Here is a 21,668-nt window from a genome sequence, read left to right on the forward strand (position 1 = left end):
AATGTGGTTGTATAAATTTGCACACCCTTGAACAAATACTTTATTGAAGTACCCTTAGTAGCTAGAAGGAATATAGAGCGCACATAGGGTCTTATCCGAGATAAAGGGAATATTCGTGAGAGATAGTATAAATTCACTCACCTATTATGGTTGTGTGAGACACAACCACTGCACTTAGCATTGGCGGCTGCTGCAAGCCCCGATGTGAGGATCCTTTGCTAGGTGAAGAGAATGGGGCATCAGACTGCGCTGCTCGCCTGTCAGGTTAATGTACCAGAGAAGTCCAGGTAGATGTAATAGAGAATAGACTTTATTTCTACACGTTTCGTGGTGATCACACCACTTCCTCAGGACAGTCTATACCTGGACTTCTCTGGTACATTATCCTGACAGGCGAGCAGCGCAGTCTGATGCCCCATTCTCTTCACCTAGCAAAGGATTGAAGTACTCTTGGAATTTATGACAGCATTCAATCTCCTGTATATAGCCCTCTTCAGGCCAACCAACAGATTTTCAATTTGATTCAGGTCTGGGCATGACAGCGCGGCAAACACCGCTTCTGATCGGCGGTGAAATCATCCCCGCCGGTCAGAGAGCCGCGGTTCCCATGCTAATTTTTTTTTTTTTTTTTAACCAAAATTTTGAATATTTTTTCACCACTTAAATAAAAAACAATCTAGGACATGTTTGGTGTCTATGAACTCGTAATGACCTGGTGAATTACAATGCAGGTCAGATTTAACATTTAGTGAACATGATTAAAAACAAAAAAAAAACAAGCTCTCACATGACCATTAAAATAAAAAAGTTATGGCTCTGGGAAGAAGGGGAGCAAAATCGAAAATACCTCTGGTCATGAAAGGGTTAAATGTGATTGGCTAATTCTGAACACAACCACATCCCCAATTATAAGAGAGTGTTCTCACTTTTGTAACCACATTATTATAGTTTGTTATACTTATTTTCCCCTCAAAGTGATTTCAGTTCAATAAATCTCTGAAATATGTGAATCAGCCCGAACCCCGGCTGAAAATTTCCTATAATGAGGCAGATGGAGGCACTGTGGATGCCGTCTGACCTATGACCCTGTGGTGTCCGTCTTTTGAGGATTGCATAAAAGTGCCATCTGCCACAGTTTTGTGCACTTCTGAAAAGGACACCACTGACCAGAGGCCAAATGGATTCCAGACTAAGGGTATATGCACATGTAGAACGGACCTCTGCGGATTTTTTCGCAGCCGATTTTAGAAATCCGCACCTAAATGGCACTGCGTTTTACCTGCGGATTTACCGCAGTTGTTATGTGGATTTTGTGCAGATTCCCCTGCGGTTTTAAACCTGCGGATTCCTATTGTGGAGCAGGTGTAAACCGCAGCGGAATCCGCACAAGGAATTGACATGCTGGGTAATCTAAACCGCTGCGTTTCCACGTGTTTTTTTTTTCCGCAGCATGGGCACAGCGTTTTCTGTTTCCCATAGGTTTACATTGTACTGTAAACTCATGGGAAACTGCTGCAGCAAAATCCGCAACGTGTGCACATAGCCTTATTCTGCTGCTTCATTATAGTGAATGGATCCCTCGGGGGTTTCATCTGAATCAGATTTAGATGGAAACCCCAAAATAAGTGCTCAGCATAGAGCGCCGGATAAATGTGATCCCAAACATTATGTAAAATATTCCCAATAAAAGCTTCCACTCAATCAAAAATAAAAGCAAGTCCCCACTCAGGTCCGTCATCTGTTAACGGAAATATAGAGGCTTCCACGTTACTGGTAGCACAAAGGATCTGGAAAAGAGAAATGACTCTCACCCGTTAAAAGAAAATTTTTTTCATCACATTCCAAAAATTCCTGTGAAGCACCTGAAAGGTTAATAAAATTCTTGAATGTGGTTTTGAGCACCTTGAGGGGTGCAGTTTTTAGAATGGTGTCACTTTGGGTTATTTTCTGTCATATAGCCCCCTCAAAGTGACTTCAAATGTGAGATGGTCCCTAATAAAAATGATTTTGTAAATTTAGTTGGAAAAATGAAAAATCGCTGGTCAACTTTTAACCCTTATTATAACGTGCTAACACACAAAAAAATTGGATCCAAAATTGTGCTGATGTAAACTAGACATGTGGGAAATGTTATTTATTAACTATTTTGTGTGACATATCTCTGTGATGTAAGGGCATAAAAATTCAAAGTGTGAAAATTGCGAATTTTTTAAAAATTTTAGTCAATTTTCCATTTTTTCACAAATAAGCACAAGTCATACTGAAGAAATGTTACCACTATCATAAAGTACAATATGACTCAACCATGGGGATCTGTTGAAGCGTTCCAGAATTATAACCGCATAAAGGGACAATGGTCAGAATTGTAAAAATTGTCCTGGTCATTAACGTGCAAACCACCCTGGGGGGTAAAGGGGTTAAGCTATTAATAGCAATGTGAAGGTCTAACAGCTTGAATAATAATTTATTATGACTTTTGTGCCAGATTTCTATTGCCAAAAGAAGCAAAAATTGTACAGATATTCTTCATGAATCAGGGACATCTTCACCACATAAACAATGCTTGTTTTGATGAATCGGGGCCATTGAGTTTAATGGGCAAGTTTAAGTAGACAAATGCGCCATGTGTAAAAAATGTTCAACCACACCATTGATTTGCCATGGACAGTGTGCTGGTCATGTGAACAAGTCTAATTACAGTATATTACATATGATAGAATGTGGACATTTACCTATTCTGAATGGATTAAAAAATGGAAGGGGAAATAATTTATGATTGCTTTCTTTTTTTTAGATCGAGAAATAGATAGATAGAGACATAGTGGTCAATTCATTAAGATTGACCCAATGCTCAAACGCATACTCCAAACTTACTGAAATAGATGGCACCAAATTCAATAAGGCATCACTTAATTAATTTGGTACCCCTTCTAAGTGGCAAGCATCTCTGTGTGCTGCGCCCGAAATGCTACTCTAGTCAGGTACTGGAGTATCATCTCTGGCATACAAAGCGCTGGCATTTTTGATGAATTTGATGGACGGGTGTGACCATGCCCCTTCCTACTCCTGTTTTGCCAATTTTAGCAGAGCTAAGTGAAACTTCTGGAAGATCACCAAAGGTTGCAAAATTTTTGCTCAAAAACTGTGCGACTTTCCAAAGCTGTTTTGCCAGATTTCTGTCATAAAAGCTTCGGTGAACTGGCTCCATAATGTTCCAATCATCTAATTATGTTTTTTCTTCCACAGATTCTTTGAAGAGAAATATGATGCTGTATGTTACTTCTACAACAAACATAAAAACATAATTAAGCATGTCATCTATGGCATTTTGTTGGCAGGTAAGAATGAATAACCTCAGTGCTAGGCAGTCCTAAGATTAATAAGTCAATGTGGAGGATCAGAAGGAATTGTATGTACTCCAGTTGTATATTTATAGTGTCAAGGAACACTCTTGATACATGGCTACTTATTTGATATTATTAAATTATTATTGTATTTGTATCTTAATTCCACATTCAGTGGGCAATTGATTGGTCATCTCCCACCTCTAGTATGTACAGATACGCACCAGTTCATGTAACAGTTCACCATCTATGGGGGCGTAAGCTTCACAGTCACTACATACATGATGTATAAAGCATATTGGCTCTAATTAACCCCTTCACAACATCTTTCTTATATATGTCACAGGTTGGAAGCACAGTGATGGCTGAGTATTACAGCCAGAACCTGCTGCTAACAATCACAGGTGGACTCAGTGGCATTTATCACACTCCGACGTGGGCACGTGTTAGTCCTGACAGCCGGGGTTCAGCTGATGACCCCCATGCATTACGGAGCGCCTTTGAAACCTTACCTATGGCCGGGCTGCAAATGAGACTGTGATTTCTGCTATATGCAGCGATGTTCAGGCACCGCTTTATATAGCACAAGCGATCTGACAATCACATCTGCAATGGGCTAATAAGATGAGTAAAAAGTAATAAAGGTTTGAAAAAGTGTAATAAATAAGCAAATAAAAGTTCCAAACATCCACCTTTCCCCTGACACTCTAATAATGCTCGCAGCAGAGCAGGAGCCGAGGGTCATTAGAATATTGCATCCAATGCTCTCGCATCTCAATCTATACGCTAGTGTGACTCCAGCCTTAGGACACGTCTCTTACATTTCTTCTTTTAGTTTCTTTTACAATTCTTGCCTATCCTCTTTTATAGTCTTCCTCTGTTATATCATCCATATAGCCTAAGACACAAGTAAGTGGTTCCAGAGAAATTTGCATTTCCAAAACATTTCCCATATAGCCAAGGAATCTGCTCAAGAAACAGCCAAGAGGGACACAGTTTAAGGTCATGCGAAGGACATCATCAGGAGTGAACCCACATCTCGGACACTTTGCATCTGACCAGACATCAATCTAGTATAAAAATTGTTTGGTTTGATGCACTACGTATATTTGAGAGGGTGAATGGGCTTCACGGATACAGATTTGCCCCATAGATCATAAAATTGGCTTCCATTGCTTAGCATCAATTTCCTCAATATCTGCCTCCTATTTTTCTTTCATGAAAGTATCAAAGTGGATGTTCTCTAAGATAGTCAGACAATAAAAGCCTATGGAACATTGAGATGGCTCCTGGGGTGCCTTGCTTCCCATGTAGGAGCCGCGATTTGTCACTTACTGGGCAGTTTGCTGCAGATTTGATAAAATATCTGTTTTATCAGTAGAAGATGATTATCACTAGATGACTAGTAAACCTACTGCCATGTAGTCCTCCATATTCATGAGTTCTGTATTACCCCGCCCCCCACCCCTGATTGGCACTTTTCTGCCTATACACAGTGTACACAGAAAGTTGCCAATCAGTGGTGTGGGTGGGATTATACAGAGCTCAGGATTCAGGGAACTGGTAGATCTGCAGCAGATAGAACAAGTTTTATCAAAACTGCTGCAATAAGTGACTGACTGCTGGGATCATGGTCTTGGCCCCTATATCATGCTGCTCTTAGTTGGGGTAGCAAAAACATTTTGACAGATTCCCAGCAAGTACCTGTGTCAGTAAACTACCCAGCTGGATGAAACACTCATGGTGGGTGGCACTATTGGGGTAAATTGATTGTTCAACAATGGTGATGACAAAAGGGTCATCATTATTATAGTTGAAGAATTGATTTACTCCAGCAGTGCAACCCACCTTGTGTGTTTCTTCCACGTGGATCCAATATCTACTGGAGGATTTATCCACCAGTCACAGGGCAGCAGCAGCTAGTTTTCTTCATGTCTCCATAGGAGTTGTGCCGGTCACTCCACCAGGGGAGTCTACTAACACTTACCCACTCTTCCTCCATTGCTAATTACCGCATGGTTCGCTCTTTCCCCACATCTAGATTTATTCAATAAACTAATCCTGAAAGTGTACTGCCATGGAGCTAGATTTTTGATTTGTAAAATGAGGTAATAAGGCCAATTAATATTTCAGGGCCGTTTATACACTAGTCCTGTAAATTCCTGTTTTTAAGCTGTTCTGAAAGCTGCTTATGATATGATACAGCTGCAAATTACTGGGCTGTACAGGAGAAGTGACTCAAACGATGCTGGCGTATTTCACATGGCTTCCTGTGCTGCCGCTATTGGCTAAAGTTTCACCTCATAGATGTCTTCGTTGTTCTAGACATGGATATGCAGCATCTTAATATATACTTACCTTGTAATGTCTTCACGTTCTGTTCCGTCCATATGTGTCCGGATCCCAGAATTCCAAGTGGCGGAAGTTCACCGACCTCCATTTTGGTACGCCCAAGTGATGGGTGTCTCAATATGAAACTGCTTGCGCGGTACCACCAGACCAGTGGAACACCATCGCACCACACACACACACACTGTATGCGCCATATGCACCACACACACACACAAACAAATACACACTGTATACGCCATACGCACCACACACACACACACTGTATACGCCGTACGCACCACACACACAAACACACAATATACGCCGTATGCACCACACACACACACACACACACACACACTGTATACGCTGTACGCAGCCTCTTGCATGTTACCACCAGCGGAACACCATCGCGAACACGCCTCCGCCGGCATCAGCCGAATGATTCACTGACCACCGCCATCTTTGTACAGGAACAGCGCATAGCACATGGGGTAGACAGATCAAAGAAGAGAGCACAGAAGGGAGAAGTCAGCACATGGGGAACGAGAGAGTGGATAGGTGGGTGAGTACATGGAGGGGAGAGATTCTCAAAGCTGCAAAGCCTGCCCCCATTACCGCCCTCCCGATGCAATAGCATCGGGCCTCCATCTAGTATATAATAATTGGTCACAGTGGGAGCCCTTTATTTCCTCTTTGCTGCTTCTTCTTGAATTTCATAAGAAAGTAGATGAACTGGAGCAGGGAGCTTGCATTATAGCCAGTACTATGTGCACAGCGCATGCAGTCACCAGGCAAAGCAGGAAGTCCAGATGAAGAGGTGGCTTTTGGCAATTTCTCCTGTAATATGTAATCAGTATGGTTTACAGGCATCGTTGTAAGTTTGTTTTACCTTGATGATAAAAATCTTTTCGCATCAAGTGATATGAAATATTTTTCACATTATAACTGTTATCATATTGTCTTAAAGGTTTCTTGGCGATGGTGATCGCAGCCTGTGCTTTGAACTTCAAAAGGGCGCTGGCTCTCTTTGTTCTAACTCTTCTGGTCATCTTTTTTGTCTGCTGGGATTTATTTATGGACAAATATGAAGGCAAAATTGTCACATTTTTCAGCCCTGTTAATACATTTTTCGAAAAACAATGGTTTTGGATGAAATGGTGAGTGTCATACAATATATCAGTATCTGTTATATGAATCTCTACATTTCCAAGATGTCTATTGGCCTGCATTCACTTTTGTCTTGGATATTTTGATAATAATGATGTTGTTGTTCTAAAAATGTCCGCTAACAATTAAAAGTTACCTATGATTTAATAAATGCATATTACAGAATTTTACCTAGGTTGAACAGTTTTCCATTGTAAAAATTATTTTATTGCTAAGACTTTTTGTGTAATAAAAGCAAAATGAGCCTAAGACCAGGGTCACACTTGCGAGTGCAGTGCGAGAAACTCACGTGAGTCTCTCGCATCAATACCCGGCACTGCCGCCGGCACTCGGGAGCGGAGCGTTCAGCTGCATAGAAATACATGCAGCCACACACTCCGGTCCTGAGTGCTGGCGGCAGTGCCAGGTATTGATGCGAGAGACTCACGCAAGTTTCTCACATTGCACTCACAAGTGTGACCCTGGTCTAAATTACCAAGTTTCTCTAGTCATTGAGTTTGTTAACACAACTGCAGTAGTAATGTCACAAGTACAGCACATGACCATTGCAGCCAGGTACTGTGTTCAGCGGTCGTGGTGATGTTGATGTAGCTGTTGAAAGCCACTAAGTCCAGCGATTGGTCATGTGCTGGAGGTGCATCAATAAAGACAGGGAGCCATGTCAGAGTGTCAACATTGGAGCAGCAAGGGGTAGGAATAAAGAAAACTTTTAAAGATGGAAAACCCCTTTAAGTATGTCAACTCCGCAGTTGAGGCATGGGATTTGGAGCTCTAGAGATCATAAGAAATGAATGAGAGACATAATATCTAGTTTACCCAAAATAGCTCGGAGTCAATTTTAATTTAAGAGATAGAGCTTCCAAAGGAGAAAAGTGGTGGTGAACACGCAGTGCACAATTCATATAATGGCCAAAAATTGAGATCCTCATCGTTTCTTTCAATCCCCTACCATGTCTGGTTTAAGCAGATTAGCAAAAATGCCGGGTCCAGAGAAACGGCGATGCCATGGTGATGTGGTGCGTGTCACCACTGGCACTGTCTTCTCCAATGACCGGATGTACATTCCACATACTGGAAATGCGTTCCATGGGCCAGAAACAAATCACACACTGGAGGCGGAAACTAATCAGGCATGAGTTTGAGTTATTTTAAACTGGAAAACTGGTGAGTATGCATACGACAGCAACCAGGAGTTCTGGTGTAATAACTCCCCTGATGAGTCCACATGGATGAAACACGTCGGGAGACAGAAGATTATCTTGGGGCTTGACTGTACCTCTAATTTTTTGGCAGAGTATGCATACCCGACCAATTGGGTGAGATCAAGGAGACAGGAGATTATCTTGGGGCTTGACTGTACCTCTAATTTTTTGGCAGAGTATGCATACCCGACCAATTGGGTGAGATCAAGCCATTTTCAGCATTGACATACACATGTATGAATGATGTCTCAATGTATTCACCATCTCAATATGAGGACATAAATGGCACAACAGGCCTGTCCCTCATAAATACAGTGAGCATTGGTTGTGACATACACAGCTATTATAGTTCTTTATACATACATAAAATTGTAAGTAATATTTTGATTTTTGCTGCATTATGATCGTCGGGTTGATAATTCACCCAGTAGTCTGTTTTGGGAGGTCCTGTGTGTGGACTGGATCCCTGAATAGCGCACTGAGAGGCTGTGGATCTGAAGACTTGTGTGTTTGGAAATCCTGGGAGTAGGATCGGATCCCTGAATAGCGCACTGAGAGACGTGTGTTGGATGGTCCCAGGTGGGGACAGACGTCCTGAACAGCACACACAGTGGCCTGTGTGTTGGACGGTCCCAGGTGGGGACAGACGTCCTGAAGAGCGCACAGAAAGGCCGAATGTGCAGAGTCTGTGATGGCACTGCATTGGGGGAGCTACAGCCAGTCTGAGGATCTGGACCATCAGGTGGCACAGTGAGCAAGGCATTGTCTGGGACAGTGATCCCCGTTCGGCAGCTTTCCTGAGAGAGAAAGGACTTACAAAAGGTCAGCATGTGAAGCAGGAGCTCCAGCAGGAGTTCCAGAAAGGTAACACCCGGGAAGGGGCTATTATAATGGCAGAAAAGTATCTGCCAGTGGAACAGACTGTTGGTGCTTGTTGTGTTCCATGGACATTGATGAACTGTTCAGTGTACAGTCACCCATGGTAACTCAACGAAGTGAGAAGTCCCGCATGTATATAATGAACTGTGCATGACCCGGTTTATGCTGCATAAAATCAACCAGATAGACTGTTTAAGGCTACTTTCACATTTCCGTCGGTACGAGGCCATCGCAAACCATCGGCCCGACGTTCCGACAGACGTTGTGCAAAATAGTGCACAACATGGGCAGCGGATGCAGTTTTCAGATGCTTCCCTGCACATTATGAGTTCTGGGGAGGAGGGGGCCGAGTTTTGGCCTTGCATGCGCGGTCGAAAATGGCGGACGCGTCGCACAAAAAAACGTTACATTGAACTTTTTTTGTGATGACGGTCCGCCAATTACTAGCGCATACAGTGCACGACGTATGGAACGTGTGTCCATACATCGCGATGCGTCGGTAATACAAGTCTATGTGCAAAAAACGCATCCTGCGGGCAACTTTGCAGGATGCGTTTTTTGCATAGAACGACGCATTGCAACGGAAGTTGAAAGTAGCCTAAGTGGAAACCCATGCCTGTGTGACTGAATCCCATGCTAAGCGAGTGTCCCCCAACACACTCAGTAAGCGCTATCTCACAATAGCAAGTAAAACTTTGTAAGGTTCATTATTTTGTTCACTAATAACCGGTTAAAGTCACTTGTGTATATACACATTTTAAATTTTTTCTTTTTTTGTGAATATTTTATATACTTAATTAAAGGTTAAGTTTTAATATCCCAATTTTGCTATAACGAAACTTTATTATTTGGGTCAGATTAAATTTCCTTCACTAAAACACATCTTTAGACTCTTCTGATTTTACACTGTCACAATATTATTCATTAGTAAATCTGCCCTATTGTTTGTTTGTTTTTCTATTTTAGAAGCATTTTCTTTTTTTGGCATATAAAAAATGACACACATTTCATATGACTTTTAGAAGCTATTTTGTGTTGCTTTCTACTCATGTGTTTTGTCCTTGCTTTTTTCAGACATTTATCAAATCTTATAGACAAGCCTAAAGAAAAACATTCCACTTAATTTCAGCTAAACATAGCATTTTTATTAAGAGAAAAATGTGTAATTTTTCTTAAAATGAAATATATAAACTTCATATACAGTATTTTAATGTTTTTCTACTATTTTGCTTTTAAAAGTTAATATGGTGTGCTTTCTCTGTAGGGTAATTTGGATAAGTCTTATTGCAGCAGTGATATTGTGGCTTATTTTTGACACAGCAAAAATGGGATCCAATCAGCTGATTTCATTTGGTGGCCTTGTTATGTATATCCTCCTGATGCTCATCTTCTCTAAACATCCAACTAAGGTATAGAGATCACATTTACCCAAGAAACACATTTCAAGTTATTGTTTCTTTTTCTTTAAATTTGGTATATGACAAATAGGTAATAAATGATGGAGGAGGAAGTCTACAACTTAGTGACAAGATAGTACCAAATGGCAATGTAAAATGTGAGCATATACCTATTCTTAATGGAAATAAACAATGGAGGAAGAAGTAATTTATAAATGGCTTTCAAATTAGTATTTTATGATAGATAGATAGATAGATAGATAGATAGATAGATAGATATAGAAAAAGAAAACAAAAAGTAGCACCAAAAGAAAACAAAGGGTGCAAAAAATCCTTCCAGGTATATACCAAACCTCATGCTATTATCCAGAAAAATGAAGGCAGCACTCCAATAGAAAAAATAAATATGGTTTATTGGTCCATGTGTGACGTTTCAGTCCAGGATGTGGACCTTTCTCAAGCTTGAGAAAGGTCCACATTCTGGACTGAAACGTCGGACATGGGCCAATAAACCACATTTACTTTTTCTATTGGAGTGCTGCCTTCATTTTTCTGGATAATAGATAGATAGATATAGATAGATAGATAGATAGATAGATAGATAGATAGATAGATAGATAGATAGATCGATCAAAAAAGTAAGAGCAGCACTAAAAATTACAAGTTTGGCGCAGAGCCCCCCAGGTAGAGGCCAAACCTGAAGTAGAAATTCAAAGATTGGAGGCAGTACACCATTCAGAATGAACAAAGAGCTTCTGTTTAATAGCCCATCATGGTAACCTTTCGGTTCATTAGTGAAGACCTTTTTTTAGCAATACATGGGCGCACATGATATTTAAAGCATACAAATGATTGAGGTGTTTAACAACAATTACATTCATGTATTATGAATGTACTGCGCATGACAGAAGAAAAAAGACTATATGCACCTGTCATGCGCAGTACTGTGAGTTTCCTTTGCCTGTAACTAAGATGACGCCGGGACCGTAGAATGTCTCCCGCGCATGCGTGGGATGATGCACACTTCCTGCTTTGCTGTCTTTCTCTTTTTTACTCTGACTGGTGCATTGAGATTAACAGGACGCCGATGTCGACGTGCACCTGCATGAATTGAATGGGGTGAGTCATGAAAGCGATTAATAACATACAGCTGTAACTAAATTACCAATTAATATTTGATCCACTACTGTAGTGTTTTGTCTATATGTAATCACTGCACTTTAATGTATTTCTCTCTCTATATATATATATATATATATGACCTATGAATGCACTTTTGTATGTTTTATTTGTAAAACGACATACTCTTTCTTATGTAATTGTTGTTAAGCACCTCAATCATTTGTATGCTTTAAATATCATGTATGTGCACCCATGTATTGCTTGAAAAAGGTTCTCACTAATGAACTCAAACGTCACTATGATGGGCTATTAAACAGAAGCTCTTTTTTTTCCACTTTGAACGGTGTGCTGCCTCCAATCTTTGAATTTCTAGATAGATAGAATTGTGATTAGATAGATAAACAGACAAAGTGAGATGCAGCACCAGCTAACTGATGTGTGGATGCAAAGCTTCCCAGGCAAAAGCCAATACTTTTTACTTGAAAAAGGTTCAGACATAAACCGTAATATTGCCATATTGGATGAAAAAACAAAGACATAAATTAAATTTATGGGATCAAATAACTAAACATTGGCATGTACATGAATATTCACCCCTTTTGCTATGAAGGCCCTAAAAATTTCTGGTGCAAGTAATTACCTTCATAAGTCACATGCTTAGTGAAAAGAAGTCCACTTGTGTGCACTGTAAGTGTCACATGGTCTGTCACTATATACACACCTTTTCCGAAAGGCCACGGAGGCTGAAACAACATTAAGCAAGAGGCACCACTAACCGAACAACACCATGAAAGCCAAGGAGATCTCCAAAAATATCAGGGACAAAGTTGTTGAGAAGTACAAGTCCGGGTTGGGTTATGCATTAATATCCCAATCTCTGATGATCCCTCGGAGCACCAACAAATTCATTATCATTAAATATAAAGAACATGGTGCACAACAAATCTGCCAAGAGAGCACCGCCCACCAAAACTCTCAGCCCGAGCAAGGAGGGCATTATTCAGAGAGGCAACACAGAGATCAAAGGTAACCCTAAAGTAGCTGCAGAGTTCCCAAGCAGAGATTGGAGTATCTGTCCATATGACCTCAATAAGCCATACACTCAGAGGTGGCCTGTTTGGAAGAGTGGGCAAAAAAAAGCCTTTACTTACACACCAAAATTGTAAGGCTCATTTTTAGTTTGCCAAAATACATGTGGGAGACTCCCCAAATGTATGAAAGAAGGTGCTATGGTCAGATGAGACCAAAATCTTACCTTTTGGCCACCAAGGTAAATGCTACACAGCTCGTCACTCCAAAAACACCATCACCACAGTGAAACACAGTGGTAGCAGTAGCATGCTTTGGACATGTCTTTCAGCAGCAGGGTCAGAAAAAATGGTCAGAGCTGAGGGGAAGATGTATGGTGCGAAACACAGGGATATTCTTGAGCAAAATCTGTTTTAGGCTATCAGTGACTTGAGACTGGGACGAAGGTTAACTTCTCAACAAGACAACGACCCAAAGCATACTGCTAAACCAACACTCGAGTGATTTGAGGGGAAACATGTAAATATTTTGGAGTGGCGCTGTCAAAGCCCAGACCTTAATACAACTGAGAACCTGTGGTCAGACTTGAAGATTGCTGATTAGCAGAGGAAACCATCTAACTTGAAGGAGCTGGTGAAGTTTTGCCCTGAGGAATAGGCAAAAATCTCTTCCAGAAAATAGAACATAGAATAGTGCCTTTCTAGAACCACCTATTGAAGATAGTGTCTGATCCTTTAATGAGCCTTTCAACATGACTACGGATATAAGCCAAATAGGTTTCCTCCAAAAGAGACACCCATCTGCAGACAGATGTGCCTGAGTTTTTGCCCCATCAGTGCAGAGAAGAGTACTGGCTATGACTAACAGGGAAATAATGGGAGATGTCAGTAGTAAAGTGCTAAAAGATTAGAATAAATATATTAAATCAGATTAAGGGGGAGAAGTAATGTTCTGTCTGTATCTTTGTTTGGAAGGTTCACTGGCGACAAGTGTTCTGGGGAATTGGACTACAGTTCCTATTAGGACTTCTTATCCTAAGAACAAAGCCAGGATTTGATGCATTTGACTGGCTTGGCATACAAGTACAGGTAATACTTTTGTGATACCCAGTACAAAAAAAATTGTTAAGAAAGTCTACTTGGCCACATGTTTTCATCTATTGTACCTGAACTGCCCCATATCTGAAATGTTCTGTTGTCTGCTGTTGTCTGGTATTAGGCTAAAGCTTAAACCTATGCTAGCCAACAAAACAGAGAGTGCAACAGCAATGTCGCAACTTTTCCAACAAGTTCATTTAGGAAATACAATAATTGCTGTTATTGATGATGGTGTGATGTGATGTCCGCTACTGTGCTACAGCAGAGTAAATGGTAATTTCCATATTGAGGAGAACCACAAATAAACCCTCATTAGAAGACCATAATATGTAACTTTTATTTCTATTAATAAAAATAAAGTGTATACAAAAGTATAAAACTTTTTGTCCCTAATCTGTCTCAAAATCCAATCCAAGTCGCCGATTGGTCTCTCCAGCTGCCTGTCATGGCTGCTGCAACCAATCCGCGATGGCCACAGTCCGATTAGTCCCTCCCTACTCCCCTGCCGTCAGTGCCCGCTCCATACTCCCCGCAGTCACCGCTCACACAGGGTTAATGCCAGCGGTAACGGACCGCGTTATGCCACGGGTAACTCACTCCGTTACCGCCGCTATTTTACCCTGTGTGACCAAGTTTTTACTATTGATGCTGTTTATGCAGCGTCAATAGTAAAAAGATCTAATGTTAAAAATAGTAAAAAAAAATAAAAAATCATCATATACTCACCCTCTGGCGCCTATCCCGCTCCTTGCGACACTCCGGTGCTAAAGATGGTATGCGACAAGGACATTCCATGACGTCACGGTCATGTGACCGTGACGTCATCACAGGTCCTGCGTGCCTGCGCGAGAAGGACCTTCCATGACGTCACGGTTACGTGACCGCGACGTCATCACAGGTCCTGCGTGAGAAGGACCTTCCATGACGTCACGGTCATGTGACCGCGACGTCATCACACCCTAGGACCGGAAGCTGGCGAACAGGCGACAGAACTACAGGGGGCCCTCAGAACAGAAGGTGAGTATGTTTATTTTTTAACCTGTGACATACGTGGCTGGGCAATATACTACGTAGCTGGGCAATATACTACGTGGCTCCGTGCTGTATACTACGTATACTACGTCGCTGGGCAATATACTACGTGGCTGGGCAATATACTAAGTGGCTCTGTGCTACATACTACGTCACTGGGCAATATACTACGTGGCTCTGTGCTGTACGTCACTGGGCAATATACTACTTAACTGGGCAATATACTACGTGGCTGGGCAATATGCTCTGTGCTGTATACTACGTCACTGGGCAATATACTACGTCACTGGGCAATATACTACGTGGCTGTGCAATATACTACGTGGCTGGGCAATATACTACGTGACTGGGCAATATACTATGTAGCTGGGCAATATACTACGTAGCTGGGCAATATACTACATGGCTGTGCAATATACTATGTGGCTGGGCAATATACTACGTGACTGGGCAAAATGCTACGTAGCTGGGCAATATAGTACGTGACTGGGCAATATACTACATGGCTGTGCAATATACTACGTGGCTCTGTGCTGTATACTATGTCACTGGGCGATATACTACGTGTCTCTGTGCTGTACATCACTGGGCAATATACTGCATAACTGGGCAATATACTACATGGCTGGGCAATATGCTCTGTGCTGTATACTACATCGCTGGGCAATATACTACGTGGCTGTGCAATATACTACATGGCTGGGCAATATACTACGTGACTGGGCAATATACTACGTAGCTGGGCAATATAGTACGTGACTGGGCAATATACTACGTGGCTCTGTGCTGTATACTACGTCACTGGGCAATATACTACGTGGCTCTGTGCTATACGTCACTGGGCAATATACTACGTAACTGGGCAATATACTACGTGGCTGGGCAATATGCTCTGTGCTATATATTACGTGGCTGGGCAATATACTATGTGACTGGGCAATATACTATGTGGGCTGTGCAATATACTACGTGACTGGGCAATATACTACGTGGGCTGTGCAATATACTACGTGGCTGGGCAATATACTACATGACTGGGCAATATACTACGTAGCTGGGCAATATTGTACGTGACTGGGCAATATACTACGTGGCTGTGCAATATACTACGTGACTGGGAAATATAGTACGTGACTGGGCAATATACTACGTGGCTGTGCAATATACTACGTGGCTGGGCAATATACTACATGACTTGGCAATATACTACGTGACTGGGCAATATACTACGTAGCTGGGCAATATAGTACGTGACTGGGCAATATAGTACGTGGCTGTGCAATATACTGCGTGACTGGGCAATATACTACGTGACTGGGCAATATACTACGTGACTGGGCAATATACTACGTGGCTCTGTGCTGTATACTACGTCGCTGGGCAATATACTACGTGACTGGGCAATATACTACGTGGCTAGGCAATATACTACGTGGTTGGGCAATATACTACGTCGCTGGGCAATATACTACATGGCTGGGCAATATACTACGTGGCTGGGCCATATACTAAGTGGACATGAATCAGCAAGGGATCAAATACTTATTTCCCCCACTGTAAATATATAATTTTTCCACATGAAAAATGTAAATGGTAAAGGTGAAGCTTCACTGGTAAACATTATAATGTTCACATTCTTTTCAATTTGTTTACTTTACCAGCATAGAAAAGTAACCACTTACTTCTGGTCTCCATACACATTGTAATACAGCAGTGGACTCCTTGCATAACCCATCCACTTTATACATCAAAATCAAGATAAAGTTCCCATAGCATAAAAAAAATCCAATAAAGAGTTATGACCTTAAATTACACAGTCTGGCACCACTTGGTGTTTCTAACATAGTATGATGCCATTTGGTGCTACTTACATAGTCTGGTGCCACTTGGTGTTACTTACATAGTCTGGCGCCACTTGGTGTTACTTACATAGTCTGATGCCACTGGGTGTTACTTAAATAGTCTAGCACCACTTGATGTTACTTACATAGTCTGGCACCACTTGGTGTTACCTACATAGTCTGATGCCACTTGGTGTGACTTACATAGTCTGGCACCACTTGGTGTTACTTACATAGGCCAGTGCCACTTGATGTTACTTACATAGTCTGGCATCACTTGATGTTACTTACATAGTTTGGCGCCACGTGGCGTTACTTACATAGTCTGGTGCCACTTGGTGTTACTTACATAGCCTGATGTCACTTGGTTTTACGCACATAGTCTGATGCCACTTGGTGTTACTTACATAGTCTGGCACCACTTGATATTACTTATATAGTTTGGCACCACTTGATGTAACTTACATAGTCTGGCACCACTTGGTGTTACTTGCATAGTCTGGCTCCACTTGGTGTTACATAGTCTGGCACCACTTGATGTTACTTACATAGTCTGCCATCACTTGATATTACTTACATAGTCTGGCGCAACGTGGTGTTACTTACATAGTCTGGCACCACTTGGTGTTACTTACACAGTCTGGCATCACTTGATATTACTTACATAGTCTGGCACCACTTGGTGTTACTTACATAGTGTGGCACCACTTGGTGTTACTTACAGTCTGACACCACTTGGTGTTACTTGCATAATCTGGCTCCACTTGGTGTTACATAGTCTGGCGCCACTTGATGTTACTTACATAGTCTGGCGCCACTGGATGTTACTTATATAGTCTGGCACCACTGGATGTTACTTACATAGTCTGATGCCACTTGGTATTACTTACATAGTCTTGCGCCACTTGGTGTAACTTACATAGTCTGGCGTCCCTTGATGTTACTTACATAGTCTGACATCACTTGATATTACTTACACAGTCTGGTGCCACGTGGTGTTACTTACATAGTCTGGCGCCACTTGGTGTTACTTACAGTCTGACACCACTTGGTGTTACTTGCATAATCTGGCTCCACTTGGTGTTACATAGTCTGGCACCACTTGATGTTACTTATATAGTTTGGCGCCACTTGGTGTTACTTACATAGTCTGGCGCCACTGGATGTTACTTACATAGTCTGGCGCCACTGGATGTTACTTACATAGACTGGCGCCACTTGGTGTTACTTACAGTCTGACACCACTTGGTGTTACTTGCATAATCTGGCTCCACTTGGTGTTACATAGTCTGGCACCACTTGATGTTACTTATATAGTTTGACGCCACTTGGTGCTACTTACATAGTCTGGCGCCTCTTTATGTTACTTACATAGTCTGGCGCCACTGGATGTTACTTATATAGTCTGGCACCACTGGATGTTACTTACATAGTCTGATGCCACTTGGTATTACTTACATAGTCTTGCACCACTTGGTGTTACTTACATTGTCTGGTGCCACTTGATTTTACTGACATAGTCTGGCACCACTTAGTGTAACTTGCATAGTCTGGCTCCACTTGGTGTTACATAGTCTGGCACCACTTGATATTACTTACATAGTCTGCCGTCACTTGATATTACTTACATAGTCTGGCGCAACATGGTGTTACTTACATAGTCTGGCACCACTTGGTGTTACTTACATAGTCTGGCGTCACTTGATGTTACTTACATAGTCTGACATCACTTGATATTGCTTACATAGTCTGGTGCCACGTGGTGTTACTTACATAGTCTGGCGCCACTTGGTGTTACTTACAGTCTGACACCACTTGGTGTTACTTGCATAATCTGGCTCCACTTGGTGTTACATAGTCTGGCACCACTGGATGTTACTTACATAGTCTGATGCCACTTGGTATTACTTACATAGTCTTGCGCCACTTGGTGTAACTTACATAGTCTGGCGTCACTTGATGTTACTTACATAGTCTGACATCACTTGATATTACTTACATAGTCTGGTGCCACGTGGTGTTACTTACATAGTCTGGCGCCACTTGGTGTTACTTACAGTCTGACACCACTTGGTGTTACTTGCATAATCTGGCTCCACTTGGTGTTACATAGTCTGGCACCACTTGATGTTACTTATATAGTTTGGCGCCACTTGGTGTTACTTACATAGTCTGGCGCCTCTTTATGTTACTTACATAGTCTGGTGCCACTGGATGTTACTTACATAGTCTGGCACCACTGGATGTTACTTACATAGTCTGATGCCACTTGGTATTACTTACATAGTCTTGCACCACTTGATGTTACTTACATTGTCTGGTGCCACTTGATTTTACTGACATAGTCTGGCACCACTTAGTGTTACTTGCATAATCTGGCTCCACTTGGTGTTACATAGTCTGGCACCACTTGATGTTACTTATATAGTTTGGCGCCACTTGGTGTTACTTACATAGTCTGGCACCACTGGATGTTACTTACATAGTTTGATGCCCCTTGGTATTACTTACATAGTCTGGCACCACATGGTGTTACTTACATAGTCTTGCGCCACTTGGTGTTACTTACATGGCCTGGTGCCACTTGATGTTACTTACATAGTCTGGTGCCACTTGGTGTTACTTATATGGTCTGGTGCCACTTGGTGTTACTCACATAGTCTGGCGCCACTTGATGTTACTTATATAGTTCAGCACCTGTTCACACTGAGTCTATGTTTGGATGTGCAGGTCAGGTTTTTGAAATGTATTCTCTAGCCTTCTGATCGTGCACTCCGCCTCCTAGCATACAGGTGTTTTAATTACAGCAGGTCCAATACCCCTCCATAGAGAGAGAGAATTTTTAGTCTAGGATGAGGTTTCGCATGTACCCATTCAGATGGAGACGTTTATTCTCAGCGAGGTAAGGCAAGCGTAGGACCTGGTATAAGAGAGATGCCGTAAAGGGGCTACCAGGTACACATAAAATTGGCCATTTTTATGCGCTAAACGCTCTCATTTTTCATATTTCTAGTGCAGTAATGCAGTTCAAATTTCGTATTTCAAGTTTGTATGTTCTAGCGCTGCAGTGTGCTGCCTTATTTACTTAACTATATACGAGTTGGCGACTCTAGGTTCAGCACCTGTTCACACTGAGTCTATGTTTGGATGTGCAGGTCAGGTTTTTGAAATGTATTCTCTAGCCTTCTGATCGTGCACTCCGCCTCCTAGCCTACAGGTGTTTTAATTACAGCAGGTCCAATACCCCTCCATAGAGAGAGAGAATTTTTAGTCTAGGAAGAGGTTTCACATGTACCCATTCAGAAGGAGACGTTTATTCTCAGCGAGGTAAGGCAAGCGTAGGACCTGGTATAAGAGAGATGCCGTAAAGGGGCTACCAGGTACACATAAAATTGGCCATTTTTATGCGCTAAACGCTCTCATTTTTCATATTTCTAGTGCAGTAATGCAGTTCAAATTTCGTATTTCAAGTTTGTATGTTCTAGCGCTGCAGTGTGCTGCCTTATTTACTTAACTATATACGAGTTGGCGACTCTAGGTTCAGCACCTGTTCACACTGAGTCTATGTTTGGATGTGCAGGTCAGGTTTTTGAAATGTATTCTCTAGCCTTCTGATCATGCACTCCGCCTCCTAGCCTACAGGTGTTTTAATTACAGCAGGTCCAATACCCCTCCATAGAGAGAGAGAATTTTTAGTCTAGGAAGAGGTTTCACATGTACCCATTCAGATGGAGACGTTTATTCTCAGCGAGGTAAGGCAAGCGTAGGACCTGGTATAAGAGAGATGCCGTAAAGGGGCTACCAGGTACACATAAAATTGGCCATTTTTATGCGCTAAGCGCTCTCATTTTTCATATTTCTAGTGCAGTAATGCAGTTCAAATTTCGTATTTCAAGTTTGTATGTTCTAGCGCTGCAGTGTGCTGCTTTATTTACTTAACTATATACGAGTTGGCGACTCTAGGTTCAGCACCTGTTCACACTGAGTCTATGTTTGGATGTGCCAGTCAGGTTTTTGAAATGTATTCTCTAGCCTTCTGATCGTGCACTCCGCCTCCTAGCCTACAGGTGTTTTAATTACAGCAGGTCCAATACCCCTCCATAGAGAGAGAGAATTTTTAGTCTAGGAAGAGGTTTCACATGTACCCATTCAGATGGAGACGTTTATTCTCAGCGAGGTAAGGCAAGCGTAGGACCTGGTATAAGAGATATGCCGTAAAGGGGCTACCAGGTACACATAAAATTGGCCATTTTTATGCGCTAAACGCTCTCATTTTTCATATTTCTAGTGCAGTAATGCAGTTCAAATTTCGTATTTCAAGTTTGTATGTTCTAGCGCTGCAGTGTGCTGCCTTATTTACTTAACTATATACGAGTTGGCGACTCTAGGTTCAGCACCTGTTCACACTGAGTCTATGTTTGGATGTGCAGGTCAGGTTTTTGAAACTTATATAGTCTGTCGCCACTTGGTGCTACCTACATAGTCTGGCACCACTTAGTTTTACTTACATAGTCTGGCGCCACTTGGTGTTACTTACATCGTCTTGAGCCACTTGGTGTTACTTACATAGTCTGATGCCACTTGGTATTACTTACATAGTCTGGCACCACTTGGTGTTACTTACATAGTCTTGCGCCACTTGGTGTTACTTACATGGTCTGGTACGACTTGATGTTACTTACATAGTTTGATGCCACTTGGTGTTATTCACATAGTCTGGCGCCACTTGGTGCTACCTACATAGTCTGGCGCCACTTGGTGCTACCTACATAGTCTGGCGCCACTTGGTGTTACTTACATAGTCTTGCGCCGCTTGGTGTTACTTACATGGTCTGGTGCCACTTGATGTTACTTACATAGTTTGATGCCACTTGGTGTTACTCACATAGTCTGGCGCCACTTGGTGCTACCTACATAGTCCGGCGCCACTTGGTGCTACCTACATAGTCTGGCACAACTTAGTGTTACTTACATAGTCTGATGCCACTTGGTGCTACATACATAGTCTGACTCCACTTGGTGTTACTCACAAAGTCTGGCACCAATTGATGATATTATATAGTCTTGCACCACTTGGTGTTACTTACATAGTCTGACACTACTTGGTGTTATTTATATAGTGTGGCACCATTTAGTGTTACTTATATAGTCTGGTGTCATTAAGTGTTACTTACATAGTCTGGCACCACTTGGTTCAGGTCACTAAATGTGCAGGTCCAACTAG

General features: G+C 41.9%; 1 protein-coding gene across 1 annotated transcript in view; it reads left to right on the plus strand.

The window, feature by feature from the left end:
• SLC28A3 (solute carrier family 28 member 3) overlaps positions 1-21,668 on the plus strand; it is a 173,294-nt gene that overhangs the window by 84,395 nt on the left and 67,231 nt on the right. Inside the window, exons 4-7 of the mRNA XM_069762596.1 lie at positions 3,247-3,338; positions 6,646-6,835; positions 10,191-10,335; positions 13,449-13,562. Of these exons, the coding sequence (XP_069618697.1) occupies positions 3,247-3,338; positions 6,646-6,835; positions 10,191-10,335; positions 13,449-13,562 (541 nt within the window). The remainder of the gene's footprint in view (positions 1-3,246; positions 3,339-6,645; positions 6,836-10,190; positions 10,336-13,448; positions 13,563-21,668) is intronic.

This window comes from Ranitomeya imitator, chromosome 1 (genome assembly GCF_032444005.1).
Source record: "Ranitomeya imitator isolate aRanImi1 chromosome 1, aRanImi1.pri, whole genome shotgun sequence".
NCBI lineage: Eukaryota > Metazoa > Chordata > Amphibia > Anura > Dendrobatidae > Ranitomeya > Ranitomeya imitator.